General features: G+C 40.6%; 1 protein-coding gene across 2 annotated transcripts in view; it reads left to right on the plus strand.

The window, feature by feature from the left end:
* The first annotated feature begins 7,490 nt into the window (after nt 1–7,490).
* WDFY1 (WD repeat and FYVE domain containing 1) overlaps nt 7,491–18,434 on the plus strand; it is a 33,764-nt gene continuing 22,820 nt past the window's right edge. The window contains exons 1-2 of one of the 2 annotated variants that reach the window (XM_021717165.1): nt 7,491–7,556; nt 13,097–13,170. In XM_021717165.1, the coding sequence (XP_021572840.1) occupies nt 7,550–7,556; nt 13,097–13,170 (81 nt within the window). In that variant the 5' untranslated portion in view covers nt 7,491–7,549. The remainder of the gene's footprint in view (nt 7,557–13,096; nt 13,171–18,434) is intronic. The other variant, XM_021717166.1, reaches the window with a different exon arrangement.

The following is an 18,434-nucleotide window of genomic DNA, read 5'->3' on the forward strand; positions in this document are numbered from 1 at the left end:
CATCTGGTAGCAGGCTTTAAGTCAGAATCTGACACTTTTTTCAGTCCACACGTGGCTCACCCATTATATTATTTCCTACTTCTGGCCACACCTCTTTTTTATGATGAGTTGTATAATTATTTTGTATTTTGGTGTAATAATAGAATAAAGTACACAATAAGTGTTGTGCACTTGAATTATCCTAAAACTATCCATCATACTTCCTGGTCCATGGAAAAATTGTCTTCCATGAAACCAGTCCCTGATGCCAAAAAGGCTGGGGACTGCTGCTTTGAGGTGGAGGAAGTAACTGTAGATGGGGTGGAAATAGCAAGAGAACTAGAATTAGAAGTGGAGCCTGAAGAAGTGACTTACTTGCTGCAGTTACATGATAAAACTTGAATGGATGAGGAGTTGCTTCTTCAGGATGAACAAAGAAAGTGGTTTCTTGAAATGGAATGTACTCCTGGTGAAGATGCTGTGGTCATTGTTGAAGTAACATCAAAGAATTTAGAATATTACTTAAATAAATATTGGTAAAGCCACAGCAGAGTTTGAGGACTAACTCCAATTTTGAAAGACGTTCTGCTGTGTATAAAATACTATCAAACTGCATTGCATACTACAGTGAAATAATTTGCAAAGGGAGGAATTAATTGAAGCAGCAGATTTCAATGCTGTCTTACTTTAAGACATTACTACAGTGAGCCTTCAGCAACCACCATCCTGATTGATCAGCGGCCATCATTAACATTGAGGCAAGACCCCCCCCAACCCCCCAGCAAAAGAATGGCAACTCACTGAAGAAGGCTCAGATGTTTATTAGCATTTTTTAAGGAATAAAGTATGTTTTAGTTAAGCTACTTACATTACAGTTTATATGTAATGCTACTGCACACTTAATAGACAACAGATAGTATAAACATAACTTTTATATGCACAGGGAAACCAAAAAATGTGTGTGACTTGCTTTGTTATAATATTTGCTTAATTACTGTGATCTGGAACTGACCCTGCAATATCTCTGAGGTATCCCTGTATTATGACTTTTGTTAAAAAAAAAAAAAAAGGGAAAATAAAAAAGAAAAACCTGAGCATTTCATAAACATGTTTTTCAGGGCTTCAGGTTTTCTTAATGCTTTTTAATGGCTATATAAGCTATTGGATTACTATGTCATTAACCCATTTCATTTCATTATTTAACATTTTGTTCCCATTTTTACTCTTTGGATAATGCTCATATGAACATTATTTTTTTTATACGTTGTTCTTTTTTTCTATTAAATAATTTTTTTTCAGAACAAATTTCCAAGCTTGAAATTCCTGAATCAAAGTTTATCATTCTTGTTGTTGTCATTATTATTATTGGTAGGTTTGTGTTTTTCTCAGTATAGGACAAAAGTTTTGCCAAAGAGTTAGTTCTCATTTATAATGCTTACAAAAAATGTGAGAGCCCTAGAAAAGACATTTCATTATTGTTCTGAGTTATTCCTTTGCTTATCCCTACACAGCAATACATTATAAAAAACTTTTTTTTTTTTTTTTTTTTGAGTTGGAGTCTCACTTGATCACCCAGACTGGAGTGCAGTGGCCACTCCCGGCCACTGCAGCCTCGCCTGCTGGGCTCCGGTGATCCTTCCGCCTCAGCCTTCCAAGTAGCTGGAATTACAGGCATGCGCTACCACGCCCAGCTGATTTTTTGATTTATTGTAGAGATGAGGTCTTGCTGCCCAGGCAGGTCTCGAACCCGTGGGCTCAGGCAATCCACTCACCTCAGCCTCCCAAAGGCGTGGGATTACAGGCTGAGCCACCGAGCCCGGCTATAAAAAACTTTTTAATCTAAAATATTTAAAATAAAGCAATATGAATCAACTTTGGCATTTTATTTATTTGGAAAATAAGTGAATCATATATAATGATAGACAAATAAAGTGATAGTAGTGATGTGCATGTATTGTAGTTATGTATGTACAGCATTGGAGTCATAAGAAGAGAGCTTTTTTCTCATCTGTCCATGGAAGATACTACATTTATATGTAAGTCCCTGCTTCTCTAACAAGAAGGGCAAAGCCCTCCACAAGAATGGTAGCATGGGAAAGTTTGGAAGACATTTATGTAGGCTTTAAAAGAAATGACATATTTCCTTTCTAAGTACCTTTTAGAAAAATAGACTATTGTTTTAAAACAACTTAAAAATAGAGCTTGAAAAAGAATGAACATATTTCCAAGGTTGTGATTTTAAGGAAAGTTTTTTTTCCCAAAAATTGACAGGGTCTTGGAATGTAAGATAAATTCAGCCACTAGAAAAATGGGTAAAATAAGCAGCAGGAAAAGCATAAAATGAGTTTAGGTGAGTGAATGTAAAGTTGTGAAAATATTAAAGGAAAAATGATGCTGTTTTACTTTATCTTAGTGGAGAGAGTAGCTTAGAAATACATCCAGGCAGAAAATATTGTGATTTATGTAAAATAAAACCATCTGATCTTGACACTTTCATGTTTTTTCAGTTTATTAATATCATCCTAGAGTTTTAAATAGTTTGCTCCTATAAAATGTTGCTACACTATATTATTATGTTGCTTTTATCTTATTGAATAGATTTTACTTCCAATTTACAGTAGAGTAAATTTTTTTAGTCTAGAATTTGTTGATTTTTAAATAAGTAGCCAAACTTAAAAGCATCTTTACAAGTATCTTTACCATTTGTTAACCCAATGAGAAATATTCTGGACATAATACAAAATAAATTCCTATATTACTCATAGATATTATACAACTTTTGTTTGTTTGTTTGTTTGTTTTTTGAGTTGGAGTTTCACTCTGTCACCCAGGCTAGAGTGCAGTGGCACACTCATGGCCACTACAGCCTCAAACTGCTGGACTCGGATGATCTTTCCGACTCAGCCTTCCAGGTAGCTGGAATCACAGGCACGCTTCTCCATGCCAGGCTAATTTTTTGATTTATTGTAGAGATGAAGTCTTGCCAAGTTGCCCAGGCTGGTCTTGAGCCCGTGGGCTCTGGCAATCCTCTCTCCTCGCCCTCCCAAAGTGCTGGGATTATAGGTATGAGCCACTGCGCCCAGCCATACTCTGTTTAATACATAAGTCCTTGGGAGTGCTAAGTGTTACTATTGGTTTGATTTAATCTTGGAAGAAGAAGGGTCAGGTATGAAAAGAGATGGAAGGGAATGCCAGCTAGAAAGTGGGAATGAATATAAAGGTAGTGCTGATGGCTAAGGTGAATTGTCTAATCTGGAATCTGATTCCCAAACAAGGGACAAACAGTTTTCAAACAAGACACCATAAAAGATCATGGGAATCTTTCCAATTTCCTAGTTTGTTAGTTGGGTTCTAGCATGGGTCCAATTTATATCCTGTTTGTCTTCCAAAGGAAATAATACTGTGTTTCAAAATGCTGAAATCTAGGTAGGTTCCATTTTAACCTTGGGCTAGTTTAAATATCATTTTGAAATTGTACAAAGTTAAAATGAGGCTTTTGCAGGTTAAATGGTTGAAAGAGATGACCTTCAAGATTTCCTCCTCACTACAGAGTTCTGTGATATTGCCCTTCTTTCCAAGAGTACAGGGAAAGAGCATGGGCACTAAATATTTGAGCCATCTACACATTCAAGACCTTTAGGTTTGATCTGAAGAGTTTCAGAGTGTGTCAGTATTCTGTTCTTTCTTGGTCCTAAGAATCCTAACTGATAGGTAGCTGGCAGATTTACTTTATGATCTTTGTACAAATGAAGCCAGTAAGCTTGAGGTGGCACAGCATGAAGTTTTGGTCTTCAGAAGCCTCGACCTTTGTTCCTGTATTTGGAAGTGTAGGCAAATCCTTGAACAAAATTAATGCTTAGCAGGGAGTTCACCTTTCACTTATTCCAACTTCTTGGGTTTCATCCCTTGTTGGAATGCATCCATAAGCATTATGATTTAACTAATGTAGAATATAGTCAACATAATAATTTTCAAAATAATGAGTAGTTCAGGCCTAAGATCATCATTACAAGCTCCCATCGATTCTTTTAAATGAGAGAGTTGTATTGAAATGGTACTCATTCTGTAGTCTGTCCAGAAAACACTGTCTTCTTGGTAGAATGGTGAGAAAGTTGGGCTTAGGGTGTAACCTGAGCTTGGCATATTTGGGGAACTTGAGGATGACAGCTCACTGGGATGCAGGGTCTGGGTTGGGGAGTCACAGGAACTAAGTGACAGTTGAAACTGGATTTGAGATAAGTACTGGTAGATTCTGAGCACAGGAGCAGTAGGATGCAGTGGTTCCTTGGGAGATGTAGCTGGCAGAGAGTGTACTAGAGAAAGAGCAGAGGGAGATAAGAGTTTACTAGGAACCTTGAGAGGAGGCTGGCTATACTCCGAGTGATGAACCCTGGACCACGGTGGTCATGCTGAGGGTGACACACAAAGGCCAGTGAGATATTTAGGGATTATTGTTTACTTCTTAAAAACAACAAATAGCAACACCATTATCACACGTAAAGAAATGGAAACACTTTTTTAATACCAAATATCTAATTAGTGTTCATGTTTCTAGTTGCTCATAATGATATGCATATATTTTATAGTGTATTTGAATTAGGATCTAAATATGTCTACACATTGTTGTTGCTTGAGATAGTGCCAAAATCTCTTTGATCACAGGTATCCTTCATCTCTGTTTTTCTTCCCTTGCATGTAACTTGTAGAAGAAACTGAGTCATTTGTCGTTCGAGTTTCCTGCAGTTTTGATTTTGCTGAACACACTCTTGTGGTGGTGTTTGATATGTTCTTCTGTTCTCTGTGTTTTCAATAAATTGGCAGGTGGATTTCGGGGCTTTATCATATTGTGTTGATCAAACCTTGTATCTAGTTCATATGCAAAATAGAATTATGCTTGCTGTGGTGTGAGGTCATCTTATTTATTTGGTCAACTACTAGATGTAATTTTCTCTTCATTATCTACAGTGATCTATACAGACCTTGGGTATAGTTGGACAGGTTCTCACAAATGCACACATTCATGGTCTCCAGCTCCCAGAGTCTTGCCATTCCCCTAAACAGTTCCTTTACATCCCTTCACACACAGTCCTTCTCTTCCCTCAGAAACAATGGCTTTTTATCCCCAGAGACCAGTTTTACTTGCCTTGCTTTTTTTATTCTGCATCAGTGATTTTAAGAAAGAAAAATAGGCGTCTGAAAACTTAGCTGAGAGTGAGTATTGCCACTGTCAAGAGCACCTTGTTTTCCATACAGTTCAGCAACTCTCTATTTTAGATGACAGTAAGCCTTGCTCTTCTTGCCTCCTGTTAGAGGGATACATTCACTGATATAAGAGCCAGACTCCATTTTCATAAGATGGTTTTACTTTCAGCTTCACTGTTTTCTCATCAGGATCATGCAGGACAGCGTGCCTGTGATTCTTTGTTCCTCCAGGGTTTTCTCACAGTAACTTGTTCCCACACAACAGGGTGCTTCTCCTCCTGAAAGAGAGAATGTGGCTCCGGAGATCAAACAACTGTGTAGGTCCTACCACATTTTTCTCCTGGGCAGTGGCACACGTCCCTTTCTGGGGTGTGAGTTTTTATATGCTGCCTAGAAGAATCTTTCTGTGTAAATGTTTTCCGAGATACCTCACACGTTATATCCTCCTAAAGAGCTTCTTTCATGTTTCAGAAGTTCACCTATGTTTTTGCCACAGAGGAACATCCCTTTTGACACATACTGCAGCCCTCGTGGGCCTGGCTGAATGGCTCCAGGCTGCTGGGTGAGGCAGAGAGCTACCACATCCCTCCTGGCACACATGAGTAGTGGGACACTGGTATAATGGATGTTCAGCTGCTGATGCTTCTTGAAGGTCTTCTTACAACCTTCAAATTGCATACATATTGTTTTTGCTCATTTTCTTTTCTTTTTTTTTCTTTTGAGTCAGAGTCTTACTCTGTCACCCATATAGAGTACAGTGGCACACTCACAGCCACCGCAGCCTCCATCTGCTGGGCTCAGATGATCCTTCCACTTCAGCCTTCTGAGTAGCTGGAACTACAGATGTGTACCAGTATGCCCAGCTAATTTTTTGATTTGTTGTAGAGACGAGGTCTCACAAGTTGTCCAGGCTGGTCTCAAACCCCTAGGCTCAGGCAATCCTCTGGTGTTTGCCTCCCAAAGTCCTGGAATTATAGGCGTGAGCCACCATGCCTTGCCCCATTTTTTCCCTAATTTCCATTTTGTGTTCAAGATGTTTCTTCAAGTTGAATTTTGTATTGGATTTTTGGTCACAGCCACTAGCTGCACAAACAGCTTTTCCCCAGAATGAATGAGGACGTGGCGACTTGGGTGGTAGTTGCTGATGAATGTCTTTCCACACACTTCAGAGTCACAAGCAAATGGTTCCCCCTCCTCATGCTTTCACAGTTGCGTGTTTAGCTTCTAGGCCTTGTGGTTATTGGCACTGTACTCAGGGAAGGAGCAGATGAACCTCCTGGGAAGTGCCCAGGGGTGGGGGTCTCTCACTGGCCTCAATGAAGTCCTTAATCATCAGAGAGGACATTGGCTTCCACGGTACCTGGCTTCTGCCCCTCCCCCCCCCGCCAGTCAGGTGCACAGCCACTTGCCATGTCATGTGCCATGCACAGACTGCCTCCCCCGATGAAAACGTATAGCATCAACATTTAGTCTTCACGAATTTTAGTTTGCATTGTAAACATCTATTTGGTACCTATTGTGTGCCAGAACCTGTGTCATTAGAAATATAAAAACGATTATCACAGAGTTGACAATGAGGATGATGAGCTGGTTATGAGTAACTGTGGAGGCAGAGCAGGGTGAGCATCCTGGGGATACAGAAGAGGGAGAAGTTGGTGAGTGTGCAGGGGGGACTGTGGTGTCGCCATTGTTCTTCTGAGGTCATAACCCAACTATGAAGCCTTGGTTCCTTTGGTCGTTTGTCATTTTCCTGCATATTCACGGGATTTCCTCACTGCCCTGATGAAAAACAGACTCAGAGCCATGGTTTGCAATACTTTCCTCCTGGAGGTGGAAGACAGGATTGCCGGGACACGAGCAGTGCTCTGTGCTCTGCTGTATGCGCAGCCTGTCTTCCATTCCATTCCTGTCCTCTGTAGGCTGCTTCTTCCCGTTTATGTTAATGTATCTACTGCTTGCCTCTGGGGTTCAAACACTCAGCAACTAAGTTCACATAATTTATTTTTACCAAGAAAAGTAATTAATAGTTCTCAGTTTTTGTGTATCATATTATGAACATTTCCATATAATTTGACATACTGGCCTCTAGGTATACATGCCATTCCATATATCATCATACTATATGTAATTATATATATATATATGGTACATGCTATATACTATACATGTGTGTAATATACATATGTATATATATTTGTCCAATTATTTGGGAAAAAGTATTGAAAATAAAAAAATTAAGTTTTCTTGCAATACAAAAGAAGGTAAAATCACTGAAAACTACTCTTGTTTCTTTTCTTTTCTCCACAGAACCATCCGGGTATGGCTGAAAAGAGACAGCGGTCAATACTGGCCCAGCATTTACCACACAATGGCCTGTAAGTGACCGAACTGTTCCATTTGAGGAAGATGTCTCTAATACTTTTGATGATTTACATTTCAAAATGTCTGATTAAAAATTGCTACTAGATTTCAAAATGAGTTTCTGAGTTGCCTAATACTTCTGACAGGCTATAACAAACTGCAGGAAAACTGCTTTTCTTTTTCAAAGGAAGTTGGGTCTATGGGCTTAACTGAAGCAGACTTGAGCAATGCTAAAAAAAGAAAAAAGGAAAACAGGCATGATCCCCCCCAACCCCCGCCCAGGTTTTCCTTTGTCTTTATTTGGCTGACTTATATTAGTAGTAACTTTGTACTTTATAGTTGCTGATACTGGCACTAAAAAAAGGACTCTGACCCTCCATTGCTTTATGACTCACCTTTGCCCAGCCTTTTCCTAGACCTCTGGGTACCACTGAGACCTGTGGTCCAAGGTACAACACATTCTCAATAGAGAATTTTCGCAGTAGCCAGTTATGGTCTAAAAATAAACCAGGAAGATATAGCTTTCACATTGAGACTTTAAGACAGCCCTGGGATGGAGTGACATCAGATTGCAGGTAATTCTAGCCCGTCATGCAGATCTAAACAGCATTGCCACCCTCCCTTCCCACTTCTTTTCTTCGGCCTTTCTTGAAGAGAAAGCTCTGCAGAGAATGCCTAGATGCCACCCAAGCCCAAATGGGGGATTGAATCCTGCTGTCCCAAATTTCCTTGCAGAAAGCAAACAGAGCTGCTAATTTTCTTGAGGTTTTGGTCCTTAATGAGGGATTTTCCTTCACTATGCAGTGGAGCTCCTAGGAAAAGAAAAAAGACTTTCCTTGATGTGTACTTGATGATTTGTTATCGAAGACCATTGTAAAGAAGAATTCTTGACAGTAGTTTCAGATGCAGTTACACTGTTTACAGCTTCCTTAAGAGGTTTTCCAGAACTGTAAGATTGGCTGTAGACACAGAGTAGCCAATTATCCGACAGATTACATATCATCCATTTGAGTCATCCTTCCATGCACCTCTCTTCTCGGTTAGCGCCTCCTCCTTTCTACCTATATTCCTTTGTGCAAGCAGTGTGTAGATACTGTAATAATTTTCATGGAAAGTTAGTAGTTTATCAAGATTTTTATTTGTTCCTACCTTCTACCAACAGCTTGGGCAAGCTGGTCAACTTCTCTGTCTTTATAATCATTCAATGAAAATGAAAGACTTCTTGGAACACTGACATAAAGATAACTGTTATAAAAGGAGAAATGAACTTTTACAATACATGGCACATTAGACTACCTGAAAACCTGATCATAACTGGCTTGCTGAGTGGTAGCATCTCCCCATTACCCATGCCTGCATGTACTGTGGATGCCTAATCTTGGTTCTCACACTGCATTCTTACCTTGAAATATGAAGTGACCGATGTCTTAGTGAAAGTGCTTTTGGAGCCTGATTCATCAATTTGCTTTGGGAATTTTGGGAGCAAGGCATAGGTGGGATACCCTGAGCCTCTCAGTCCATCCTCTACACAATCAAACAAACAAACAAACAAAAGCTTCTGTTAGGCCGGTAACTCCTTACCTTCCCATGACAAACAAACAAAAGCTTCTGTTAGGCCAATAACTCCTTACCTTCCCAATGATAGTTCTACTAGCTGGAAGTAGCAGCAGCTTGAGGAACTCAGACCAGTGCTGGGAAATGCCTTGCCATCATTGTGGAGAATCTTGTTGATACTGTTGCTGTTATTCCTTCCACCCCTTCTTCCTCCATAGTTAATATTTTGGTTGTAACTTAACCTCCTTGAGTCCTCAACCTTGGTGTTAATACTCATTAGAATAGAGATGAAAGGAGACTGATACAGATTTTGTTCTATGTTTAGTTCATTACTCCTTGGCTTATATTTATCCCAAATATTTAGTACAACTTTGTAATTTGTTTCTCTCTCAGAGCACCAAAGCCCTAGCTGTAGAGGTGTGCACACCTTTTTGACTACAAGATCTGGGCAAGTGACTGTGTTTCCCTGTGTTCTCATTCTTCCCTAACTTGGCTTAACTGTTCCCTCCTGAAGGAGTTCCCAGATCAGGAAGGAGGGACTGGAAAGGACAGTCACAGCTTCTCTGCAGTGGGTGGCTAACACCTGTGTGTTTGTGTGTGTCTACACATATTCAGCATGTTGCTTCCAGATGCTTCTTTATTCAGCATGTTGCCTCCATTTGGACCTGTATCTATTGATAAAACTGCAGGAACACTATAAGAAGAAAACGGAATGAATAATTTTTGAGAAATAAATTAATTGTTCTAGAACAACTGTTACTTCAAAATTAAATTGAAAATTCAAGAAGAAAAGTGTCATGTTGGTTCTGAAAGCTATTGGCAGATTATCCAGTTTAGGATGTTTTACTGGTTATCCACTAATTTGAACATTTTCCTGTGACCTGACATAATGATCAATAAGCCAAACTTTAGTATATTGCTATATTTAGTCCAATTATGTGCCATAACATTGATTCACCTAACAAAAGTAACTTTCAGAATCTGCTTTAGCTGAGAAAAATGATAACTCTTAGTTTCTGCATCTACTATGTGCCTCATGCCTTTTTTTGATGACATTTTATGATATCATCTCAACAGCTATGCAAGGTAGATTTTATTTTTACCATTTTGGGAATGAAGAAACTGAAGTCAGAGAGGTTAAGTTGATGGAATTTCAATCCATGCCCATCTGTGACTCAAACTATGCCACCCACTACTGTTATGGGGTGGGCCCCCAAACTTTGTATGCAAAGGATCAGACAGTAAATATTTGGACTATGTGGGCCAAACAATCTCCATGGCAATTACCCAACTCTGCCATGGTAGTATGCAAGCGATCGTAAACAATATGTAAATGGAGCATGCAAGCAAACATAAATAATACATGAATATAGGAAGAAAGCAATTGTAAACAGTATGTAAGGGTAGCATGCAAGCATCATAAATAATGCATAAATGAAAGGACCTGGCGGTGTTCCAAAAATCCAGAAACTTTATTTATTAACAAAGTATTCAGTGGACTGGACTTGGCTCTCTAGTCTGATCCAGAGTTCTTAGACTGCAGTGACGCCTTCTTAAGAATTCACTTGGCTAGTCTCGGTGGCTCAGCCTGTAATCCCACCACTTTGGGATGCCGAGGTGAGTGTATTGCCTGAGTCCGTGGGTTTGATACCAGCCCAGGCAACTTGGCAAGACCTCGTCTTTACAATAAATAAAAAAACTTAGCTGGGCATGGTAGTATGTGCCTATAGTTCCGCCTACTTGATGGAAGAACCGCCAGTGCCTAGCAAGTGGATGCTGGAGTGACTGTGAATATGCCATGGCACTCCAGCCTGGGCGACAGAGTGAAACTCCAACTCAAAAAAAAAAATAGTTCACTAATTTTGGCTGGGCCTAGTGGCTCATGCCTGTAATTCCAACACTTTGGGAGGTCAAGGCAGGAAGATTGCTTGAGGCCAGGAGTTCAAGACTAGCCTGGGCAACAAAGTGAGAACCCTGTCTTCATTAAAAAAAAATTATCTTAATTTAAAAAATTCTCTGATTTAGAAGATGATTTATGTTTTGATATACCTGAGTATTCAACCCCTGTCCTTTTATTTCAGATTTATGTTGCTTATTTCAGTAGGAACCTCCCTTGTAGGAAGAAAGCCGGGACATTATTATATACAAAACAAACTAGAGATCTTTCTTTTTTTCTTTTTTACATGTAAAAATTCTCTAGTCTCATAAAATTTCCTAACATATTAACATTTTTACTCAAAAGACAGATTTTACATATTTATGTAGTTTGTTATAGGATTGGGCATTAAAAAAATGGAAAAGAAGCTTAAAACTAATGCATCTAGTACCACTAAAGAGCAAGCAAAAATGATGACAGTGAATCTTTGAAATCATTAAAGCGTAATTTGATTTGTCGAAGATAATTTTATTTATGATTATTAAAGAACATTTTAATTGAAGATATGTGTATATATGTACATGTGTCTTTATGGTTATAATTCTTTTTTTTTTTTCCTTTGAGTTGGAGTCTCACTCCATCTCCCAGGCTGAAGTCCTGTGGCACACTCACAGTCACCCCAGTGTCCACCTGTTGGGCTCCAGCAATCCTTCTGCCTCAGCCTTCCAAGTAGCCGGAACTACAGGCGTGCGCTACCATGCCCAGCTAATTTTTTTAAAAAAATTTATTTTGCTGATGAAGTTTTGCCAAGTTGCCCGGGCTGGTCTCAAACCCGCGGGCTCAGGTAATACACTCACCTCGGCTTCCCAAAGTGCTGGGATTTCAGGCTGAGCCACTGAGCCTGACCAGTTATAATTCTTAAGCATGATCATTCCTTTAATCTCAAACATCAACAGAATGGATAAGGGTATATAGGCTTATAGTCAATTCTAATGGCTTTGTGCACAGACAATTTCAGTAACTACCTTTCAGTTACATAGTTCTTGAATGCAACTGAAACAGTCTCTTTCTATGGTCATTTAGCTGTTTTTGCTTGGATATAACTGAGTACCCAATTGAATACTATAGTTTACTTTCTTCCTTTGGTGGAGAATATCAGCCCATTATAGAGAGAGAACTTTGAATTTTACTCAAATGGTGACTTCATTTAGAAGGGTTTTCTTTTACTTCTTTATGGGAAGTTTTATTTCAAAGTAAACTCAAGTTTGTTTTGTTTTGTTTTCTGGCATGCGTTTTCTTGTTGTGGGTTTTTCATTGTTAACTAAAATTATTTAGGCCAAAATGAACCCAACATTCCTTTTTCCAAATGTTCCATTTTATAAATCACTTTAATTCTAATTTTTGGCAGAAAGGGACAGTTTAGAGGTTTTGTTTGTTTGTTTCTTTTTCTGGAACTTTTTCTCTGGCTCATGGTTTCTGGAAGAGGTTAGGTAGAGTGTGGAAGAATGTACATAAGGAGAGACAGATGTCATCCCAGGTACATAACACTGCTGTAGACAGAAATCTGTCTACACCTTTCAACTCCAGTTGCGACAAACTGGGTTATATGTGTTGATGCAAAAGGAAATATTTTTGATCATTGGGAAGAAGAGTAATCCCAAAGTGGCTTTCCCAGCTTGCTCACATATGCCATGGAATGGGAATTCTGGTGCTGGGAAAACCCCACTTTGCACAAATTACAGCCACTCTGACCTTTAATGGGGAAAGATGTCAGGGGCAGGATGAACTCCTGAGCCCTTGGGCAACAGATCACCTGCTGTGAGCATTGATCCCCAAGCCTTGCCAGGCTACAGGTAGCAGTTTCATTTAGATGAAGCTTCATGCTGGCTCCCTTTACTCAAAATTATAGAAATAATTGAGAAGATTTGTAAAATTAGGATTTAAAACTAAGACAACAGAGAGAACTTCAGTGACATCTTCAATTTACATAGTTTTCTTTTATATAACATTTTGTCCTTTTTTAAAAAACCAAAATTACATAGCTCTTCTTAATCATAATGTGCTTTGAACAATGACTTAAAATGCTTAGCTTTGCTCATAATATGGTCTTTGTCTTTCTGGCAGCTCCTTGCTCTGCTATGACTTACCATCATGATAGCAGACGGATATTTGTGGGCCAGGATAACGGAGCCGTAATGGTAGGTAGCTTCCAGAACACATTCATTATATTCCTTAGATTAACCCCTCAGGTTCACTTATGTTGGACAGTTTCAATAAAGTTAACAATAGAGGCCTGGTTTTTTGCATGAAAAATGTTTAGTTCAGCATAGACATTAGGTAAAAAAAAGTTCATTTAAATTAGTGCCTAATGTTAGACTAGTTCCACAGAGCTCAGAAGGCTGTCATGATTGGTGGCTGGGTGCTTGGACCGGCCCATGGAGTATAGCCTTCACACAGTGAACGTGATGCCTGTGGCAACCCCATTCCTCAACCGTGATGGTGGAGAGCCTCTATTACTGTGTGTGTGTGTGTGTGTGTGTGTGTGTGTCTGTGTGATATGTGAAAGAGAGGAGCAGGAAAGAGCAAGATTAGGAGTGAGCCCTTCAGCAAACAACTCATTGAACTCTTTACAGCTGTGCTTCTAAAACTATCTTTATGAAGACCCAATATTTAAATTTCCAATCTACTATAGACTAGTTTTTCATAGGTCTCATTGTGTGCATATATTTATTTTTTCCTTAATTGGGATGTCATCCGTATACCCTTTTAAAGTGTTCAATTCAGTGGTTTTGCAGTGTATCCATAAGATTGTGTAACCATTATTGCTCTTTAATTCCAGAGCACCTCCTCACCACTACCGCTTCCCCCAAAAGAAACCTGTACCCATTAGCAGTCATTCCCCATAGCCCCATCCTTATAGCTCCTGGCAGTTACTGATTTGTTGTCTCAGTTCAGGGATTTGCCTATTCTAGACATTTTATGTCAATGGAATCATACAATATGTGTAGCCTTTTATGTGTGTCTTCTTTGACTTAGCATAATGTTTTCAGGGTTCATACCTGTCATATCTGGAATTAGTTACTTCGTTCCTTTTTTTGATGGAAGGGATATTTATTATATAGATAGACCACACTTTATCCATTCATTAGTAGATGGACATTTGTGTTGCTTCCACTTTTTGACTATTATGAATAATGATGCTGTGAACATTCATGAACAAGTTTTTGTGTAAACAAATGTTTCCAATTATCTTGGGCATATATCCTGTATACCTAGGAGTAGAATGACTAGGTCATATGATAACTATATTTAACTTTTGAGGAACTACCAGACTATTTTTCCAAAGTGGCTGTACCATTTTACACTCCTAGCAGCAATGCATGAGGGTTCCACTTTTTCACATTGTTGCCAACACTTGTTATTTTCTGATTGTTTTGTTTTGCTTTGTTTTTACTATGACCATCCTAATGAGTGTGAAATAGTGCCGTAATGTAGCTTTGATGTGCATTTCCCTAATAATTAGTCATGTTGAGCATCTTCTTTGGAGAAATATCTATTTAAGTCCTTTGCTCATTTTTAATAGAGTTACTTTTTTTTTTTTAGTTGAGTTGTAAGAGTTTGTTTTTGTTTTTGAGTCGGAGTCTTACTCTGTCACCCAGGCTGGAGGGCAGTGGCAAGCACACGGCCACCGCAGCCTCGACCTGCTGGGTTCAGGTGATCCTTCTACCTCAGCCTTCCAAGTAGCTGGAACCACAGATGCACACCACCATGTCCAGCTAATTTTTTAATTTATTATAGAGAAGAGGTCTCACCAAGTTGCCCAGGCTGGTCTTGAACCCCTGGCTTCAGGCAGTTCTCTTACCTCCGCCTCCCAAAGTGCTGAGATTATAGGCATGAGCCACTGCGCTCACCTACATTTTTACGTTTAATATGTCCAGGTTTCCCAACACTTCATTTTTGTTAGTTTTTAGTCAGGGATTCACTTGGTTACCCAGACTGGAGTGCAGTGGCAAGATCACAGCTTACCTTAGTCTCGAACTCTTGATCTAGCTGGGACTACAAGCATATGCCACCTCACCCAACTACTCTTTTTGGTTTTTGTTTGTTTGTTTGTTTTTTAGAGATGAGGTCTGGCAATGTTACCCAGGTTGATCTCAAACTCCTGGGCTCAAGCATTCCTCTTGTCTTAGCCTCCCAAAGTACTGGAATTACAGGCATGAGCCTCCATGCCTGGCCCAGCACCGTTTGTTGAAAAGACTATTATTTTTCCTCCACTGAGTTGTCTTGGCATCCTTGTTATAGAACCAGCCAGGTAGAGAGCCAGGGAAGAATTTTCAGAAGTGTTTAGTGAAGACTTGAGATGAGAAGGATCTCTGTGCATTAGAGAACTTGGGAGAGGTTATCATGGATGAAAGGTGCTGGGTGATGGGGAGGGACCCCAGGAAGATTGAATAAATGGACCGAGACCAGGTCATGTGGGATCCTGTACGTTTGGGTAATGTTTTAAATTTTATTGTAAATGCAGTGAGAAGCTATTAAAGGATTTTCAGCAGATGAATGGGATGATGTAATTTACATTTTTCAAAGATCCCTCTAACTGCCTAGTGGAGAATGGATTGAAGGGTAGCTGGAGTAGAGGTGGGAGAGTCAGGCTATTGTGGCAGTCTGGGTGAGAGTACAGTGGCCATGAAGATGGACAAAAGTGAACAGATTTGAGATACGTCTTAGATACATCTGTGATAGGCTGGGTGTGTAGAGGGAAGAAAGAGGAAGAAGTCAGGCAACAGCCTGGTTTTGGGCTTGAGCAACTGGATAGGCAATAACATCATTTCCTGAGAAGAAAAAGACTTGGTGGGGGGAGGAGGCTGTATGGGGAAGAGACAGTGGAAAGAAGGGGGACAATGAGGAGTTAAGTGTGCATTCAAGAGATGTCCGAAGGGCAATGCAGAGTTGGCATTGAATGTGCAAACCTGGGGCCTGGGGGAGGTCTTGGGCAGGGGTGTCATCAGTTTGTGGATCATTTTTCAAGCCATAAGAATGACTGTGATCACCTTAGGAGAGAATGTGAGAAGTCAGGGCCCAGACCTGAGTCCTAAATAGCTCCAGTATTTAAGTGTTGAGGAGGAGGTCAGCCAGGGAGGAAGGAAAATGATGACCCTTGACTGTGACATTAAGGAGTTGAGTTTCCCAAACTTACATAGTCATACGATTCATTTAGGGGACTAAATAAAATACAGAGTCCTCGGCTCTACGCCAGACCCATAGCTTTAGAATCACTTGAGAGGGGCTTAGGGATCTATGTTGTAGCAAGTCCTCTAGGTGAACCTTTAGGGAAACTGCACAGTGGAGAGCCGCTGGGGATTGTGAAGCAGGGGGTGGGTGGAATTATCAGGTTTCTGTTCTTTGTGCTCAGTGCCCAGTGTGTGGAAGGTGGCTCTGAGGAGGCAGGACTGAAAGTGAGGGTGCCAGTTAGGCTGCTTCAAGACCCCAACATGAGACTGTGAAACACAGAGGTGGTGACGGAGAAGAGGTAGTGACTTCAGGAACTAGCCGGGAATTGGGGCTGGATTTGAATAGACGTGGGTATTGAAATAGAGAGCAGTGTTGAGGTGACTTTCAGATTCTAGCCAGAAGGTTAGTGGTCCTCAGAGACAGAAAAGATGCTGATGTTTTTTGGGGAAATGTGGCAAGCTCAGTTTTGACACATGGGTGCATGAGCCTGAACCTCAAGTGACCTGGAGTTGGGAGTTCTCTGAACATAGATATCAGTGGAAACTACACCCGTGGCTGCCATTAACTGGAGATTGTGGGTAGATTGAGAAGAGTGAGGGCCAAGGTTCCATTTTCTGGGGAATGTCAATATTTAAGGGAATGTCAGAGGACTGGGAGCCCACAGGAGAGACACAGGCAAAATGGGCAGAGTTAGGGGAGGGCCAACCAGGATAGTACAACCATCGAAGCCAGAGAGGTTAGTGAGTTTCAGAGAGGGTGAGGAGCAGCATCAAGGGCAGCCGAGAGAGGATGTGATCAGGACTAGAACAGGATCTGTGGGACAACAGTTCATAGGCAGGGAGAGCTCTTCCATACAATGGTGGACTTCCCTGATATGCTGTGAACTCAAGAGTGTCCAGGAGGTGAGGGAGCCAGGGAGTCTGAGAGTAGCCTCTTTTTGGCCGAGACAAAGAGGAGGAAAGTTGTCATATAGTTAAGAGACTCACTGTTGTTTTTAAATTAAAGAAGAAGCCTTTATTGTGTTTAAGGGCTGAGAAGAAAGAGCCATTGGGAAGTTCAGGTTCTGCCCAAGTAGGTCACATGGCTGTAGACAGGTGGTGAGGGCTGCTGGAAATGCATCATGTCATGATGAGTGCCCAAGCTCTCCTCCTTCTCCTGAAACTCTTTTTTTTTTTTTTTTGAGTTGGAGTCTCACTCTGTCACCCAGACTGGAGTGCAGTGGCCGCTCCGGCCACCGCAGCCTCAACCTGCTGGGCTCCGGCGATCCTTCCGCCTCAGCCTTCCAAGAAACCGGAATTACAGGCATGCGCTACCATGCCCGGCTAATTTTTTGATTTACTGTAGAGATGAGCTCTCACCTGCCCAGGCGGGTCTCGAACCCACGGGCTCAGGCAATCCACTCACCTCAGCCTCCCAAAGGCGCGGGATTACATCCTGAAACTCTTATAGAACATCATGATGATGTGCATGCACATATGTAAGTAGAAGCCACCAAGTGCAAGGCTCCGATAGTTCAGTGGTGGAAATGCTCATGCATCTTCTGGTTCAAGAGGAGACTGTGGCTATAGGAAGAGCTTTTACATCTCTGGTGGGAAAGGGCAATGGAAACCCAGTTTAGCATTAGCTAGCAATTGATCTATTCATCTTCTACCCAATACAGATTAATATATGCAATGCTGATACATTTTTGTACTTTGTAAAATCAAGATGGAGAACAAGAGATCCATATTCCTTTGTATACGTTTTCCCCCTCACTCTGGTTAGTCAACAGTTTATAATGTTCGTGTCAAGCATTGATCAATAGGATTTCTTAATTAGTAATTTTTCTTTAGAGTTTTAACTTTTCAATTTTACACTGAGGCTTATTTTTTTTATTAAGAAGTTTGTACTTTTGGTCAGATGCGGTAGCTCACGCCTGTAATCCCAGCACTTTGGGAGGCCGAGGCAAGAGGATTGCCTGAGCCCAGAGGTTCGAGACCAGCCTGGGCAACTTGGCAAGACCTCGTCTCTACAATAAATCAAGAAAAATTAGCTGGACTTGGTGGTGCACGCCTATAGTTCCAGCTACTTGGAGGGCTGAGGCATAAGGATCACCTGAGTCTAGCAGGTCAAGACTGTGGTGGCCATGAGTGTGCCACTGCACTCCAACCTGTGTGACAGAATGAGACTCTGACTCAAAAAAAAATAAAAATAAAGTAGCATGCACTTTTAATTTTTTCCAAGTTATAAA

The sequence above is a fragment of the Carlito syrichta genome, unplaced genomic scaffold (genome assembly GCF_000164805.1).
Source record: "Carlito syrichta isolate Samal-C Ts95f unplaced genomic scaffold, Tarsius_syrichta-2.0.1 Scaffold309429, whole genome shotgun sequence".
NCBI lineage: Eukaryota > Metazoa > Chordata > Mammalia > Primates > Tarsiidae > Carlito > Carlito syrichta.